Raw genomic sequence first — 19,008 nt, 5'->3', positions numbered from 1 at the left:
TCACAGCTTGCACCAACTATGATTTGATTTAACCATGACAGAATAAAACATAACAACATGGCTCAGGTTTAATGCTGACTGAACTGCAATTCACGGTATACATGCCAAGTACAATAGCTGAAACCAACCACAATGCTTGGGTTCATGCCACACACTGAATCCCAAACATGCCTAACATACTGTGCCAACCCAATCCCTCTGATTAGTTTATGGTTGTGTGTGTCCTATAAACCCAAATGAGATTGAATAATTCATGTTTTAGTGTGTCACGCAACTAAAGCCATTAGCTATGGCTTAGTAAAAATTTAGGAACTCAACCAGTGATTGAGAAACTGCAAGATAGCTCAATAAATGTGTTTACTCAAGGATCCAAGCCTATTTTATTAAATATGCACCTAATTCCCAAGAAGATGCTACTTTAGGGAGAAACAAGAAAGTTTTGTTGAATTTTACCCTTAAAGAGTCCTACAAGTGGCATCAACTCAGCTGGTAAAGCTATTCCTGGCATCAGGTCAAGTGGGGCCAAATGCTTTACTGCCTTATAAAAAGCTCCGAAGCCCTCAACATAATATAGAGAAGCATGCTTCCAAAGTGAGCCCTCTCACGCAGCATCCAATGCTGAAGCACCCAAACGGGATCCAGCATGTAAAACCAACCAAAATCGGATATGCCGTCACGGTCAGCCGGGTTCCCTAGAAAGGGCGAGACTTCCGGCTCCCTTCTCCTTCTCTTCGGCAGCGACGCGTTGGGCGTGTCGTGACGGCGCAGTCAAAGGCTCTTGCGGTGATCGCGGTGTCCTCCAGCCCTCTATTAAACTAGTTGAAGATTTGTATTCGGAACTCCCTTTCATTTTCCTTCGACAATTTTAAGGCCCGTTTGGGATGTGTCCCCCCCCCCCGCCTTGAAAAGGCAAGAGCATTCTTGTTCGCAAATGAACGGATGATACGAAGGAAGGGTCGAAGTTAGCCTGATCTACACTAAGCAACCCGACCCGTGGATTGCAAATCTCGTGCCCAACAGCCAAGAGGGGATTTAGGTAGCTATAATATCAGCAGGTTGGGAAAACTGGTACTATATTGTCCGTGCCTGGACCACCGCGGTGTATCAGCCAAGTACGCACCAGGCTGCGGGGTCTACATTGGGGAGCGGGTGTACCTTATTCACTTGAGCTGCTCTGAGCAAATCCGGCACTTCCAAGTACGAGAAGAGATGGATAATGCAATCCAAAGTCATCGACTCGGCGCTCATCGTACTTTCAGGCGTCCACACAACCAACCTACGGATACGTTTTTCTTTTCTCCACGCCCCAGCCGAATGCAGCGCTGGAGCACTTCGAGGCGGGATTAAAGTTTCGGATTCCCCCGTGACTTGTTTTTGAGCTGCCCGTCAAGAATCAGAGCGGCAGACTTAAAATATTGTGTGCACCGAGGGGATGTGGAGGAGAACTGATCCGCTCAGTTACCGTATATCATCATTTAATAGTTCTTTTCAGGGAATTGATCACTTTTACAGGAACATATTTCTAATACCAAATAAACATTAACAGCGTTTATTGTAAAAATAAACCGTCATTATCCTGGAACTCTCTAAACATTTGGAGACTCCCACAATTTAAGACAATGGGGGCCTGGGAAAATGCAACTGCAGTTCATCTGGAAAATTGAAGAATGCTACAATACTGTCTTTTCCTAGTAATTTTTGTAAAAAAAAATGATGGATCTTATTTCTTTATTGAAAATATATAGTCTATCAAATTTTTCTTAACTGAAAGTCAATCCCACAGCAAACTGGCTAAGGGAAGAGGAAAAGAGACTTTAGATGTACTTTTGAACATAACAATTCTCATGGTTGAACAACAACCATGAGATGATGGTTCACAGTGGGCTAACCCAGAGTTTAATTATGATTTTATTATAATTTGCTGGGATCAAGCAATATGCTAGGCATAATATGTACAAGTTTTGAAAGTCTTGGCTCTTCAACTGTGTTGTACAGTACCTCCCATCCCCAATCACCCAACACTTTCATTTGTTTCCAGTTTAAACCAATGGAGAATCATGGTATGTAAGCTTTATTGTATTCTGTATCATATGTAGATGGGTGAAATCATGTCACTAGACTTGCTTTAATCAGTCATTGCCACCTTCCAGGGGAGGTGCTCCTATTTTCATGAGAAACAATTAATACATTATAATACGTATGCTTGCTATTCATCAGTCAGTCTGCATGTTCTTAATATATTCTCCCAGTCACTACCAATAAGGACAACTTATTTTGCTAGGTGGTAGGGCAGCTCCATAAATTAAGATAGTACATCATTAATATAAAAACAAACATAAGCCCCATAAATAAATAAATAAATAAATAAATAAATAAATAAATAAATAAATAAATAAATATATATATATATATATATATATATATATATGTATATATATATATATATTTTTTTTGATATAATAAAAGTCGAGTCACACTTTGCAGTGTTTCCTAACCTGGGCAACTTTGAGATGCAACTTCAGTTCCCAGAATTCTTAGCAATGGCCATGCTGACTGGGGAATTCTGACAGTTGAAGTCCATAGTTGCTGAGATTGAGAAACAATGCTCTACAGGACAGGCCGTAGGGAATAATAGATCTTGCTTTTGAGGCACTCACGCTTCTCTGGCGAGAGCAAATCTCTGCCCTATCCAAGCTCTTTTTAGACCGACTCTTAGAAATTCTTGCAAACGTTCATACCCACCCAGGCCCTTCGCTCAGGTGGGCTATCGTGCATCTGCAAGAAGCTGTATCTGCCTGTTTGCCGAACTTTTGCAATCTGCGGGAGGACGCATCCGGTGTCTCTCCCCCCCTCCCCCGCCCCTCAATCAGCCACTATATACATATTCTGAGCAGAAGTTGGTGCTTTCAAAAGAGATCGGCTTCACCGTCGTTTACAACCCCTGGCCTCATCTATTGAATTGCTGCAGGGGAGAAGCGGAAGAATCAACCCCCCAAAAAAATAAAGCGCGGGAGTCCTGAATACTGTTAGAGAATCGAAGGTATTCTGCATATTGTTGCAGATTCCGAGGTGCGCGCCTGCCTTCGAAGTGCTTTTTCGCAGACGGAAACGGGACGCAGGTTGGAAGCGGAAGTATTTTTTACAGAGCCAGGCCGATCACCTCTCCTTAAGCTCACAATTCCTCCCCTTCCGTCGGGCTTCCTCGTAGGCGATCCTGATTTTTTTTTTTTATCCGGTTCCCTTCTTTGCGACTCCTCGTGGCTCGTTGGTAAAAGTTGCAGGCACTCTGGGAAATGTAGTTTGCGTTGAATTGGGGAAGAGGCTGCGCCCCGCTTGATTTCTGCTCTGATCTATGTTTAGAAAGTAACGGGCGTAACCTCCAAAGGAAACCACGCCCTCATCCTTAGCAACAAGGCGTGGGCAGTAAAGAGGCATCTGCTGAGAAATTGCTTGTTGATTTACAATAGCTCCATTAGTTACCTTTCTTAGGGACTTAGTACGATTTTCTGTTTTCTTTTACTGTTGGTGAGAAGTATGGGGAGGACCACGTTGGCTGTGTTTGCAGGACGCTCTGAACCACGACAACCACATAGGGAGAGATTTTCTCCATGATGATCTGTCCCCTAAACTGGTCTTTCAGGTCTCCTACTGTAACTGAGTCCATCCTCTTTGGTTCTGGCGGTCCTCATTTATTTCCTTCCACCCTTCCCAGCACTGGAGCCTTCTCCAGAGAGCCAGGGCTTTACATAATGTGTCCAAAATAGGATAATTTGAGCCTGGTCATATGTGCTTCAGGTGAGAAGTCTGAATGTATTTGTTCAGTAATGCATTGATTTGATTTCTTGGTATTCTTAGGAATAATTAATGTGCAGTTCAGGGCATTTTGCAAGCTTGTGAGTTTCTCTACAAAACTGATGAGTGAACAGAGCCTAGGAAGGGATTTTTTAATTTGCAAGAACACTGTGGGATACGTTGGAGAAAGCTTGATTGGCCCTAAGTCACCCTGTGGGTTTCCATGGCGGTAGGTGCACTTGTTCCTGGACCTTTCCACTTCTTATCCAAGACCTGAACCGCTCCATTACAATTTTCTAAGAGGTGTGTTTGTTTATTTCTAATGTACATTTGTATGGCCACCTAATCCATCATAGACAATGGATGGCATATAATTAAAAACCAGAGAAAAACCTAAAAAAAACAATAAACCTAAAAAATTAAATTAAATATAACAGGGAGAACCACATATTACATGCATAGAGTGCCTTGCTCCATTCAGTTGCAGACCTCTGTTGCCCAGATTGACTAAATTTTGAATCCTAGGCAAATGAGGTTAAAAAGATAGACTATATTGAGTACAGAATACAGAGTTGGAAGAAACTTTGGAGGTCATTTAGTCAAACCCCCCTGCCCAAGCAGAAGAATGGCTGCCCAGTTTCTTCTTAAAAACCTCCAGTGTTGAAACACCCACAATTTCCGAAGGCAAGCTGTTCCACTGATTAATTGTTTTCATTGTCAGGAAATTTCTCCTTAGTTCTAGGTTGGATCTCTGGTATGTTTCCATCTGTTACTTCATGTGTTGTGCCCTTAAGAGCTTTGGGGAATAGGTTAACCCCCTCCTTTGTGACAGCCTCTCAAATATTGGAAGACTGCTATCCCTAGTCCTTCATTAGACGAGGCATACCCAGTCCCTGCAACCAGTCATTGTATGTTTTAGCCTCCAGGCCCCTTGAAACTTTTACAAATAGACAATATAGAATATTCAGAAACCAGCTCCACTAGAAAGTTAAATGTGATAGGTAATAGAGCACTTGTCCAATGGGAATGTACCAAATCCAGATGAAGTGGCTCTGTTGCAGGAGAAGAAACATTTTAACTGTTAATAGATTTATGTGAACACTATAAAACAAATGTGAGTTGTCTAAATTCTCCTCCTCTCTCTCCTTCTTTCACACACACAAATACCCACACACATTTTCCCTCACACCCACACAAATAAACCAAAGAAAGCAGATGCACGAGAATTGCACATTACTGATCTTTCTCACATAGCTTCCCTAGATCAGTCAGCCAATACTTTCCACAAATGCAGAAAAGGGAGAAAATAGGATCAAAGGCTGTTTTACTTATCTTATTTTTAAGAAGTGTATTTCTTAGAATCTGGTTAATAATAGCAGTAGCTATTAACTATCATGTTTCTCCAAAAAGAAGGCCAGGTCTTATTTTCTTCTGACCCCTGAAAAAAATGGCTAGGCCTTCTTTTTGGAGGGTTCTAATTATTGACTCACCTCGCGGCAGTGGCATCGACAGCCCCGCTCAGCAGGAGCCCGCTGCTGGCCCACTTCTTCTGCAGCCGCTTGCCGCCGCTGTCATGCATTGCCTCTGCCTCCGTTTCGCCTTCAGATGCCTGCTGGAAGCTGATAATGATTGATCCAGAGCTCTGTTATCAGCTGCAGATGCCTTCTGGCAGGCATTTGAAGGCAAAATGGAAGCCAGGGCGAAGCGTGCGAGTGGCAGCAAGCAGCCGCAGAAGAAGGCAAGACAAGTGTCTGGGTGTGCGAGGCCTGGTAAGTAGGGCAGCTCCACTCCCCCATCCCTACCTTAACTTATTTTTTACCTGTGTGCCTCGCCCCACCCCCTGCACCCTGGGGTGGGCGGGGTCTTAATTAGGGCTAATTTTGTGGGTGGGGCTAATTTGATCGTATACACTCAAAACTGATAGGGCTTCTTTTCAAGATGGTCGTCTTTTTGGAGAAACACAGTATAATAGGTCATAATTCATAATAAAGACGTTACTATCAATATTGGTGTTACTTTTTGCTTCTAGATAAGATTATAAAATTCAGATTAATGGATTTTGGAGGGAAAGAAGGATGGAAGGATGGAAATATATATTTGTGCCTTCAGGTCAGCTGGTGATAGCTGGTGACTGGACCACATTTTTTTCAGCAGCATTTTCAGAAGTGATTTGCCATTGCTTTCTACCTAGGGCTACAAAGAAGTGATGGGCTCAAACTGATTTCGTGCCTAAGGTAGGACTAGAACCCATGGTCTCTCATTTCCTAGTTTGATGCCTTAAGCACTGTACCAAACTGGCTCTCAAGGGTGGAAAATAATGTGTCAAATATCTTCTTATAAACACTGATGTGACTTTTTCATGTGCAGCTGAGAAAATTGCCCTAATGCCCACCTTCAACAAAGATCATAGTGAACCAAAATGGATTTTAATGCTACTACATGTTTAAAACTAACTGCCCCAATTGGCTAAGGTGGTGATACCAACCTACTTCTGCAGAGAATAAATTCTAATAAATTTAGTGAAACTTTTTAAAATAAATATATAAAGGCTTGCATTACAAAGCTTGCAGATCTACTCAATATGTTAAAAATTTCAATCTCTGTTATTTTTTCCTTTATGCATGCTCTGTTATGGAAACTGGAACAGAACACAAGTCTATACATTTATCATGATAATTATTGTATTTAGTAATTCTCTGTGCTGCTTAGGGAAAAATCTGAATTATATTTTATCTAGCTCAGTTTGATACATCTCAGTTTGTGTGAGGAGAAGTTCTTGGTTATATAATGTTTCCTTAAAGAACTACAATCCCCCGTACCTACTTTAGTGCTTATTGTGCATTTCTAAGTCAGTGCTAGACAATAATAAATGAGGCAAATTACATGTCAGGATGTGTTAGTGATAACTTTTTTCCACTAGAAACAGAAACAGTGAAATTTTCCAGCACAACAGCAGTACTATTTTCCTCTGGCCTTCCTCTGTGGGCCAACAATAAATTCTGCCTCATGCTGACTACTGGCTTAATTCCTGAAAATACCCAGTGATCTAATAACATCCTATTAGCAGCTCTTGAAATGACCTAGACACCAAAGAGGGGTTGGTTGACCTAGGGGAGACCGAACCTTTAACTTAATCTTTTCTTGTCTCTGTGTCCAAAAAAGATTTGCATGTATGGCTTGAGTCTGACCCAGAAATTATTACAGGGTGTAGAATATTTTGTGCAAATAAGGAAGGGCAGGGTCCACAAGATGAATCATTAAAACATCCATTATCCTAAGGAAAAACCTTTATGGGTGGATGTACAATGATAACTGCCTTTCCAAGGTAAAAAGCATGTTCTGTTAACTACCCAGTACTATTAGACAACCAAAATAAAATATACCTTAGATATTGATGAAAGAGCATTTAAAACCAGTCTTTAGAGCAAATCTTTTCGCAGCGATCAGGATATGAGTGAAAATAAATTTAGGACCTTGTACAGAAAATAAATGAAAAGAAAAACACTTGTTACAGTGGCAGGAAATAAGATTTTATAATAATTTATTTTTTGGCAAAGCAAAATTATTTTTTGGCAATTGAACTTCCTGAATGTGCATGGTTTTTTAAAAGGTAAAATCCTAAGGATGGCTTCTCTCTTTTCAGTTTCCACTGAAAATATTTGCAGGTGAAATCTAGTATAGACCACTTGGAATCAGGGGTGTTATTCAGCAGGTTATGACAGGTTCTGGAGAACCGGTAGCGGAAATTTTGAGTAGTTCAGAGAACCCGCAAATACCACCTCTGGCTGGGCCCAGAGTGGGATGGGAATGGAGATTTTGCAATATCCTTCCCCCAGGAGTGGGAAGGGAATGGGGATTTTGCAGTATCCTTCCCCTGGAGTGGGGTGGGAATGGAGATTTTGCAGTATCCTTCCCCAGCCACGCCTACCAATACACACCACGTCCACCAAGCCATGCCCACAGAACCAGTAGTAAAAATGCTTGGAATGCATTTCAGTTTTCTGAATTGAAGTGTGTCTTAAGTTGAAACTTTCAGAAACCAGGAGGAAGTTTGTAAACAAATGGCATGGAGCCCTAGGAAAATTTAAAATATTTGGTTTCTTTTGGGAGAGAGAATTTTTAAAAGAAACATAAAATAGAGACAAATATAGTAAATTGCCTAGTGGCAACATGATTCTATCCTGTGTTTTTTTAAAGTGTGCTATACATAATACTTTCTGGCTTATCTTCAATATTCTACATGGAATAGAAGGCATATTATCTATTTCCATCCAGTTTCAAGCCTGTTATTAATTATTTCATTTATGCTGGGAACTCGAGAGGAAGATGATCATCAGGTTCGCCTGATCTGCCAGTTGCGTCCCTTTCTGGATCGGGACTCGTTACGCACGGTCACTCATGCCCTCGTCACCTCCCGTCTGGACTATTGTAATGCTCTCTACATGGGGCTCCCCTTGAGGAGCACTCGGAGGCTCCAACTGGCGCAGAGTGCGGCCGCGCGGGTGGTGATGGGAGCGACGTGGCGCTCCCATGTAACGCCTCTCCTGCGCGAGCTGCACTGGCTCCGGTGGTCTTCCGAGTGCGCTTCAAGGTTTTGGTCATCACCTTTAGAGCGCTCCATGGCTTAGGACCTGGTTATCTACGGGACCGCCTGCTACCACCAATAGCCTCCCACCGACCAGTACGCTCCCATAGAGAGGGGCTCCTCCGGGTGCTGTCGGCCAAACAATGTCGACTGGCGGCCCCCAGGGGGAGAGCCTTCTCTGTGGGGGCACCTACTATTTGGAACGAGCTCCCCCCCGAGATACGGAGGATTCCGGATCTGCGTACCTTCCGTCGCACGCTGAAGACGTTCCTATTCCAGCAAGCCGGCCTGACCTAAACTTCTCCTCTTTTAAATGGGAATTTTAAATTTGGTTTTAAATTATTGGGGTTTTAAATATGGTTCAGCCAAATTTATTTAACTTGTTTTATTTCTATTTTAAATTTTGTATTTATATGTTTTATTTCATGGCTGTTCACCGCCCTGAGTCCTTCGGGAGTAGGGCGGTATACAAATTTAATAAAATGAATGAAATGAATGAAATGAGAGCCAGTTTGGTGTTGTGGTTAAGGCACCAGGTTACAAACTGGGAGTCTCTGAGTTGTAGTCCCACTTTAGGAACAAAGACAGCTGGGTCTCTCTGGCCTAGGCTTATCCCAAGTCTTAGAAAGGAGTTAATGGCAAACTATTAACTCCTTGTTAAACCTTACAACACCTTGTAAGTAAAAATGCAGAGATTTGTACAGACAATCAAAGTGAATGAAACACAGTTGAATGGGGGTGGGGGGAGATGATACTATAGTTTTGTTGGGTCTTTGGGGGTTTTTCCAGGGGCTTTAGATCTCATCCACAAAGGTATCCTTCTGGAACAGTCTGAGATAGATTTAAGACATACTCTTTTATACTTCTTCAAGAGGAGGTTTCAGAAGTTAATTCTGGGAAACATTTGATTGATATCATGGTCTTTGGCTTTTTATATCCCTCAAGGTTATGTTCTGTCCTCATCCCCGCATTGACCCTGCAACCCTTAGAAGATAATTTTTTTAAAAAACGTTGCAGTACTTGCTGTTAAAATTGCCCATTTTTTTTAATAACAAAAGATACTTTTAGTTTTGAATGTCTTAGGCATGAAAACCTTTTCTTTTCTTTCTTTCTTTCTTTTTCTTTCTTTTCTTTTCTTCTTCTTTTTTGCTTTAATTTATATGCCGCCCTTCTCCGGAGACTCAGGGCGGCTTACAGTGCGTTAAGCAATAGCCTTCATACTTTTGTATATTTAAACAAAGTCATCTTATTGCCCCCACAATCTGGGTCCTCATTTCACCTACCTTTGAAAGGATAGAAGGCTGAGTCAACCTTGAGCCTGGTGAGATTTGAACTTGCAGTAATTGCAAGCAGCAGATGTTAATAACAGTGCTTTAGTCCACTGTACTACAGGCTCTTCCAATGTTTTAAAATGTTTTAAAAACATTCTTTTTCCCAATATTCTGTTTTCATTCTTTTAGTACTTCCATTCCTTGACTCCATGTAATGGTATACATGCATGTACATATGTCTATAAACTCTTGCAAATATATATGCAAATAAGGACCAAGACTGGTGGAAGACATTTTGCTGCTTGAAGGGAAGACTATGTCTTCTCCCTCACTTAATCTTAAGTGAATTGGCTTGAGAGTTGAACCTTCCTTCAAAAGTGGTACTCCCACAGCATCCTCCCCTGATCTCTAGTAATGGAATACAGGGTAGGCCTTGGGGCAATTCTACTTTAGGCTGGCTGCTACTATTACGTCTGGATTAGTGTTTCTCAACTTTGATACCTTTAAGCTGTATGGACTTCAACTCCCAGAATTCCCCAGCCAATATGAATTGTGGGAATTGAAGTCCATACAGCTTAAAGTTTTGCAAGGTTGCAAAACACTGCTCTAGAATGTTGCCTCATAGTGTCTCACAGTATGTTATATGGAACTATGAGCTCTGATTCCTTTACAGTACAAATTAAAACTGTAGGTATTATTTGTGATACTGCAACAAGGTGGAACACTTGTACATGTTACTGAATTATCCCTCACAGAATCTTTCACCATTAGTCATGCTGCCTGAGGTAATAGGAGTTTTAGTCAGCAGCATCTGGAAAGCCACTTGTTTTAAACCCTTCTTTATGGTTTAATTATACTTTAAAATTAATTATTTAAAGAATTTATTTTAAGAAACTTCTTCCCGATCCTCCCTTGAAAATTGACCCAAAACAATAAGAGCAGCCAGCAACCGCAATTGCATCCACAATGTTTAAAAGGTATTGCCTTCTCGAAAATGGCTGCTGTGGAAAAAGATCTTACACGAGTGATCATCAGATATATGAAATACATGATACAAGGTATGACATCTTGGGATACTGATATCTGGTGAACCTTCCTTGCTGTCTTGAAATGTGAATATTTTCTGAATCACAAAGGGACATGTCAGTACTTGGCTTTTTTTTTTTATGTGGCATTAGATTGACAGTGTTCGCAATGATAGGTGATGCTTTCCTTTCATTTTCTTCTAAATTATTGTTTGGAAATAGGCCTTTTGAAAAAAAAACAGATGCAAATTAAATATCCACACAAGTAACTCTTGGCATAAACAAACATTAGTTTTACAGTTTTGTCCAGAATTTCAAAAGACATACTTTGATGAATCAGCAAAGCTGCCATCTGTTAAAGCAAGATTCTCAATTATCTTACATCATGGCCAATGTTTAATTATACAAAAAAATCCCCACAGTACTCTTTATAGAACAGGCATTCTGATGCTAATTTACAGTGGATGTAAAAGTATAACATATAAGCTCTGCAATTCAATTGAAAAACAAACTGAAATCTTTTAAGGGAAAGATAACAGTAAAAATGTACAATAATATGGTTGCAAAAGTGTGCACACATTTTTATAACTAGGAATGTGTGCAGAATTAACCTATCACATTCAAATTGATGTTAAATAATCAGGACACACCTGTCATCAATTATAGTGATTATAATCAAGCCCATATAAAGTTCAGCTCTTCTAATAGGATTTTTCTGACATTTACTCAGTTGCCTTGTATAGTAAAAGCCATGGTCTGCAAAGAGCTTACAAAGCATCAAAACAATCTCATTATTGGAAGGTATCAGTGAGGAGAAGGGTTACAAAATTTTTCCAAGGCATTTGATACATCATGGAACACAGTGAAGACAGTCATCAACAACTGGAGAAATCTATAACAATGACATTACCAAGAACTGGATGTCCCTCCAAAATTGATGAAAAAACTAGAAGAAAACTGGTTTGAGCGGCTACTAAGAGGCCTACAGCAACATTAAAAGAGCTGCAGGAATTCCTGGCAAGTATTGATTGTGATATATGGCAACAATCTTATGTATTCTTCATATGTTTGGGTTGTTGGGTAGGGCTGCAAGACAAGCCTTTTCTTACAAAGAGAAACATTCCAACCTGGCTACAATTTGCAAAAACCTACATCAAGCCTGACAAAAGCATGGGAAAATCTGCTATGGTCTGATGAGACCAAGTTGAACTTTTTGGCCATAATTCCAAAAAGTATGTTTGGTGCAAACGCATCACCAAAAGTACACTATACTCATAGTGAAGCATAATTGTGGCAGCATTATCTTTGTGGCTGATTTTCTTCAGCCAGAACTGGGGCTTTATTCAAGGGGGAGGAAATTATGAACAGTTCCCAATATCACTGAATTTTGGCAGAAAACCTTCAGGCCTCTGCTAAACTGCTGAAGACGAAGAGGAATTTCAGCTTTCAATAAAACAACGACCCAAAGGATACCTCCAAATCAATAAAAGAATGGCTTCACCAGAAGAAGATCGAAGTTTTGGAATGGCCCAACCAGAGCCCAGACCTGAATCCAATTGAAAATCTGAGGGGTGACCTGAAGATGGCTGTGCATAGAAGATGCCCTCACAATCTGATAGATTTAGAGCACTTTTGCAAAGAAGAATGAGCAAAAATACCCAAGGCAAGATAATCTGCTACTCCAAAAGACTAGATATAGTGATAAAATCAAAACATGCTTCAGCAAAGTATTAGTTTAAGGTTATGCACACTTATGCAATCATGTTATTGTGTTTTTGTTTTATTATCCACCCCCCCAAAGATTTTAGCTTGTTTTTTCAAATGACTTGTATAGCTTACATGTTATATTAAAGGTGGAGAAAAAATTCTGAAGTGATTTATCTTGGTCTGATTTTTTTTACACCTCAAAACCCTGGCATGTTAACGGGTGTGTAGACTTTCTATATCCACCATACGTATATTCACATTGATTGTATTAGGTAGTGATGGGCTGATTCTGCAGGAACATGTTGCTATCCTTGTACAATAAGACAGAAATAACTTGAAAAGGAAATGAGATCAAAGGTGAGCCTCTCACCCATTTTAATTTGTTTTCAGTGTGGATGATATCAGCACATAAAAAATAGTCCTATGGAGTAAAACAAAAAACCCTGCAAAAATATTATGTGTGTAAGAGAAGGATTTTTTTTTAACCTTCAGAAACTGAACTTACTTTCTTTTTAAATAAATCTATGTACTGTATTACTTTAAATAACATTTCATCTTTTTTATAGCCCTATATTTATTTCCTGGTCCTAAAGCTACGGTAGTTGCTTTTTATTGCTGTACCACATGAGGAAAAAAACTGTAGTCCCAAAGCTAAAGTCTGGCGTTCTTTTAAGACGAGCAATGTTGCACATGACATGTGTCCCTGAGAAATCTTGAAATATAAGGATCTTTTGCAACTTTAAAAAACTGAAAAAAGGTAGAAAACCTAAATATGAGGCATTTCCTTGGAATCTGACTATTCTGTGGACAATGCTAACCATAGAAATGAGGAAGAGGGTTTAAGGGAAGAATTAAAATATTTAGCTAAACAAAATATAGCTTCCAAGATACTTGGGTTATTGCTATTCTAAACACTGTTAACTGCATTGGCATTTAACTTTAACAGAAGCAAAACTAAAATTTAAAAAATCCTGCCATCTTGCTATTGCTATTTTAACAATTATAGGGCAATCGTGTTAAGGCACAGTGTCATGTCCATCAAAATCGGCCATTAGAAGTGATCAAATTTGCTTCCCTCTGGTATTTGTCCATATTTTTTCAGCCCACATATACCAGCTCTGGATCTATAGATGGAAGAAGAATAGATCCTGATACATACTGTAGATATGGATATGAAGCAGATATATTTTTTGTAATTATAATTGAAGATTATCTTTTGTTGAAATGGAAGGCAGAAGGGATGGATTGCGCCAACTAAAATGTCTCTTCAGCTGTACAGTACAAGAAGTTATAATAAGGTCAAAAAGAAATAGCATCATTGATTCCACCTTACAAACAAAAGAGGATTAGAGTCCAGAGAAATCTATGTCAAATTAATATTTTCATTAAATATTTCAATATTTCAATAAAATGTATTTGCTATAAAAGATAGATGTTACTTTAGCATATATTATCCCATATTCAACAAATAAGATGCCAATAAAGCACACACACACACACACACACACACACACACACACACACACACACAGTAGATATAACTTTATAGATGGAAAATTATTATGGCTGAACTTGACAACTAAGTGATCATCCCCCTTAATGTTATGACTCATCTATACACCCCTTGACTTCATCTTACCATTTATTTATTTATTATTAAAATTTATATGCCGCCCTTCTCCCGAAGGACTCGGGGTGGCTCACAACCATCAAGTAAAGTAAAAACCATAACAATAACAATAAATAAAGTTTAAAAATACAATTAAAATCCCACAATTTGATTACTACTCATTGCCATTTTTTCCATTAACTATTATTTCCCCTGTACATGGGAGAAATTATTATTCTGATCAATTCTCTTCTGAGTCATATTGTTATGTTAGGAGATAACTTTCACTGTTGCTTTCAAAATATATGGAGTTTCCAGATTGGACTTTTGTGACTGCGTGTCCAGCCTGTTGTTTAAAATATTAGAAATTGTAAGCTTTGTAAGACTTGCAAGAGAATCTCTATTAATAAGTTATACATTTTCTAGATCTAGCCAACTCTCATTGTACTAATATAACAGTAATGAGAACAGAAGTTACGTTGCTTCAATATTGGCTGGGTGATAATAGAAGGTTTTGTAAGTCATTAGAGTCCTTAGTTCTCAATGGTGTCACAGTGGCCCAGATAGAGCTGGTGTACAATTTGGAAATCTTCCTTGACTCGTGGGTCCTGTTTAAGGCACAGGTGCAGCCATGACAAGGAAGGCCTTTGCAGAAATTTATCTTGAACTTCCTATCAGGATTTTTTCAACTCTCCTGTTATGGTCATATACCTTCTTGTTTGATTCTTGTTTATTCATCTGTGATGTGTGTTTACTGTGGTAAAATACAAATTAGCTGAAATAACTATCAACATTCAATGAGAAAAAGATAGTTATGTGTATTTCAATGTTGCCATTTTCAAAAAGTGAAAAGAGTCAATATTATTAAACAAAGGATGATGGGAGAAAATAATTTGTTGGCATTTGAATTAATGTATTATTTTCCTTGATTCAGCAAGTTCAATACGCCTGTGGATTCAAACCCTGGTTAAAAATTGTGACGTGAAGTTCTGAATTGAAAACACACTTGCAGGAAAAGTCAACCAAAAATAAAAATCAATATGGCGAGACCTGACTTGAACAGAAACTCTGCTGGATAATCAGATTGGCATAATTCACAACTTTTAGGTTTAGACAGTATCAATTTTTATTGCATTCCTGTGTATTCTCCTTCTGTGCATTCATATGCAGGACTGAATTGCATGTCTGAGTATGTGTTTATTCTAACCAAGTTCATGAAGAAGTCCATACTTCATGTAAATGTGAAAGCCAAGGCTTCTATTCAGATTTCTTCTATTGGCACTTGGTCAGCAGAAGTGCCTGCCTCTCTCTCCCCTAGGCAGTAACCTAACTTCTCCAAAGCTCAAAATCTATCCAGAGACTGAGAGCAACGCATAATCAGCTTGGAACTGGAAGTACCTACCTGAGATGACTTCAGAGTCTGGTTAGAAATAATATTTGGATTTAGGCTGTTCTCCAATTAAAGATGTTTGCTTCCAGTCTTGGGATAAGAACAAACATAGCTTCTGGCTGCTTCCCCAGAAGATACCATTTCTGATATCATTTTTAAAATATCAACAATTTTTGGGAATGCTTGTTTTGGTATATAACAGGCCATGATCTAAATTGTCTGAGTTTATGTTCTAGAATTGTACAGGCATGTAATCCAATAATTGTGTTGATTATTCTCTTTCAGATGGGTGAAAAAGAGGGAAAGGAGATAGTTCAAACACCCAGCAACATTGGTGATAGCCTCCCAAATCCCGCCACTGAAAAAAAAAAGGCTTTCAATCTTAAGGAGGTGTTTTGACAACAAAACAGAAATGCTATGATTAGCTTGATAAAAGGGAAGGCCATTGATGGGAGGTATGCCTAGGATCCAGTTACAGAATGGGGTTTTAAAAACATTCTCTCTTGAATTCAAAGTGCAAGAGGCCAGTGCTCCTGAAGGATTTTTCTTTTTCTTTTTTGGGGGTGGTTTGGTTGGTTCATGTTGTTGCTGTTGCTTGAATCACTCTTCATACATATGAAAAATAAGACATTAATAATCCTGCCCAGAGCTAGTCATTGTCTGGGAAGTCATTGTGCAAATTTCCTTGTTCCTTGTACGACCAACGGATTTGCATCTTTACACTTAACAGCAGCGAAGAATCCCTGGTAAAAGAGGGGAACAAACTATTTCGTTAGCTACTTTTTAGGATTTGAGTTGCAATTTATTAAGGCTGATGTGTCTCCCAACTCAATCTAAGCATATCATCCTGACCTTGTAGCACATTAAATGGTTACATAGCCTCACCTCAAAGGCAACCCTGATAGAGAATTAACAATAGGGATACAAATGTGGAAACAAATGATAAATGACTTTTGGGTGTAGCTTTGGCTGGCTATCTTTGTTCAGGAGAAGATTATTGCTGCTAAATAAAGAGATGGAAAGTCAGTCTTGGAGAAGCCTCTGGTGACCATGCATATATGCAAGAAATGTCCCTGTCCTTGCAACATATCTCCTTTTTCATTTAAAAAGAACCTTTACAAAATAAACAAGTGAAGTTTGCTGCTAATACTGCTGATAGTACACTTTATTTCTTTCAAAGTTCTTGGAGAACTATCTTCTCATTATTAACTAGATTTTAAAATACTTGAACCTGCAAATGTTACACTGCAGTAAATAAGTACATTAAAGCCACAAAGGACTTCTAATAAATCCCAATGAGTTTAATAGTAAAACAAGTTTCTATGAGTAGCAGTGGGACTTAATATTACTTAGCTTTGGTAACACTCAATGGGCTTTACCCAATTTGGTTACTGGTGGTTGCTGCTGGAGACTGTTTCCCCCCCCCCCAATTATTTCCATTTATGAGTTCTAGATTATGATTTCAGACACACCCAACTCAGTATTCAATATTTTATTTATTTATTTATTTATTTATTGGTTCAATTTATATGCCACCCTTCTCCGGAGACTCAGGGCGCTTACAATGCGTTAAGCAATAGCCTTCATACTTTTGTATATACTTGCTTAGTAGGGCTTTTGGACCCCCCTAAGCAGTGTTCTTTTTTATACAAAGTCAGCTTATTGCCCCCACAATCCGGGTCCTCATTTTACCTACCTCAAAAGGATGGAAGGCTGAGACAACCTTGAGCCTGGTGAGATTTTAACTTGCAGTAATTGCAGGCAGCTGGTGCTACTTAATAGCACTTTAATCTGCTGTGCCACCAAGGCGCTTTTAATATTAAGTCTTTGGGCACGATCGACAGGCCATGTATCTAGTAAAAGTCCCCTTGAAATGAGCTTGTATTGTGAAGGGCTGCAGTTCAGTAGCGTAGAAAAGGCTGTACAAAAGTGTCTGAACAACCCTTTTTTAATGGTTTTTATGGTTTATGGTTTTTATGACACCTGAAGGCAAGACGAGAATAATGGATGGAAACTGGAGGAGAGATTCAACCTGGAAATAAGGAGGAATTTTCTGACAGAGCAATCAACCAATGGAACAGAAGTTGCCTTAAGAAGTTGTGGGAGTTTCATCACTGGAAGCTTTCAAGAAAAGATTGGACTGCCATCTGTCAGAAATGGTGTAGGATCTGCTTGGGCAGGGGTGGGTGGGTTTGGACTAGATGACCTACGAGGTCCCTTCCAACTCTGTTAATTTGTATCTATATACTTGGAAAAAGTCCTCTCTGAAACTTTGCATGCCTTTTTTTAGTTATTCCAGGCAACACAGGCTTAGAGGCAACAAGCTGGTTGGTTTCTCAAGGCAGCTTCCAGCATAAAAGGATCAGAGGAGCACCTATGCTCATTTTTACTTATGAGACAAGCGTATTTGATTGGTTGATTGAATGATTACGGGCTACCAAGTTGGTGTTAATTCTTAACAATCGCATAGATTTCCTTCGTCTGGCCTTCAATTTCAGGTTTTGCAATGATGCTCTTGTCCCTACTGTAACGGAATCCATTTATTCTGCTGTTAGTTCTCTTCGTCTTCTATTTCCTTCCACTTTTCCCATCCTGAGATTTTTTTAAAATTTTTTAAATTTGTTTTATATGCCGCCCTTCTCCGGAGACTCAGGGCAGCTTACAATGCGTTAAGCAATAGCCTTCATACTTTTGTATATTTATACAAAGTCAGCTTATTGCCCCCACAAACTGGGTCCTCAATTTACCTACCTTAGAAAGGATGGAAGGCTTTTTTCCCAGAGCTAAGTCTCTGCATAATGAAGAACAGATCTGGTTTCTTCCCAACTGTTCCTTGAATAATTTCTGAAGTGTTGATACCATTTTAGGACTTTGGCATCCAGAAGTGACTGCAGTATTAGTCTTGATGAAAGTGAAACTACCAGGCTTGCTTGTGCACTTGTGCACTGTGAAAACAGACAGCTGAACTACATGGGTCAGGAGTCCCTTCCCAGCAGGGTACAGTTTATGTTCTTATATTAAAATATACAATTTCCCAGGTTTGGAAACAACACTTCAGACAATTTTAAATATTATTTTAATAGGTTTGCAACATCATGTTCATTGCAATTTTTTTCCACCCACTCCTATATTTACACACTTTGTCCTTGCATTATGAATATTTCTCTTATTCCAAATATTTCTTTGGGGTGAGTGAAACTACAGTTTTAGTCTGGTCTCCTATTTGGGGGAAATACAAAACCAATCAGCACAAACCAAAGAAATAACCAGGTTTTTGTTAATTAATATTAACTGATAAAAGAACAACGTTGCACAGAATTCATTTTCCAACTGTTCAATCTGAATAAAGGGGTCTCATCAAATTTGCTTTTAATGCACCTTTATCAAAGGTCATCTCACCGATTCATCTTTAATTCCGCTAGATGGCGTATTTACAAAAACGAAACAAAGAAATCACTTCTCCGAATCATCTGAACAAACTTTAGAGCGCATCTTATGCTCTGAACATTTTTTTGTTTATTTTTATTAACGTGTGATGTTAAACAAAAAGTTTGATCGCTGGTTTGAAGGCAAATAATTCCCCCCCCCTCCGCACACTACCAAAATGTGATATCTTAGGTCTTAGCTTT

General features: G+C 39.2%; 1 protein-coding gene across 2 annotated transcripts in view; it reads right to left on the bottom strand.

The window, feature by feature from the left end:
• The window catches only part of FBXW12 (F-box and WD repeat domain containing 12), a 31,091-nt gene extending 29,311 nt beyond the window's left edge, over positions 1 to 1,780 (bottom strand). Inside the window, exon 1 of one of the 2 annotated variants that reach the window (XM_034437660.3) lies at positions 1,156 to 1,780. In XM_034437660.3, coding sequence (XP_034293551.2) covers positions 1,156 to 1,248 — 93 coding nt within the window. In that variant the 5' untranslated portion in view covers positions 1,249 to 1,780. Of the gene's footprint in view, positions 1 to 453; positions 696 to 1,155 lie in introns of those variants that run through there. The other variant, XM_087887815.1, reaches the window with a different exon arrangement.
• Positions 1,781 to 19,008: the final 17,228 nt, after the last annotated feature.

This window comes from Pantherophis guttatus, chromosome 2 (assembly GCF_059756535.1).
Source record: "Pantherophis guttatus breed Tessera chromosome 2, ASM5975653v1, whole genome shotgun sequence".
Taxonomy (NCBI): Eukaryota; Metazoa; Chordata; class Lepidosauria; order Squamata; family Colubridae; genus Pantherophis; species Pantherophis guttatus.
The sequence above is the reverse complement of the archived record's forward strand: the minus strand, read 5'-3'. Positions and strand labels throughout refer to the sequence as shown.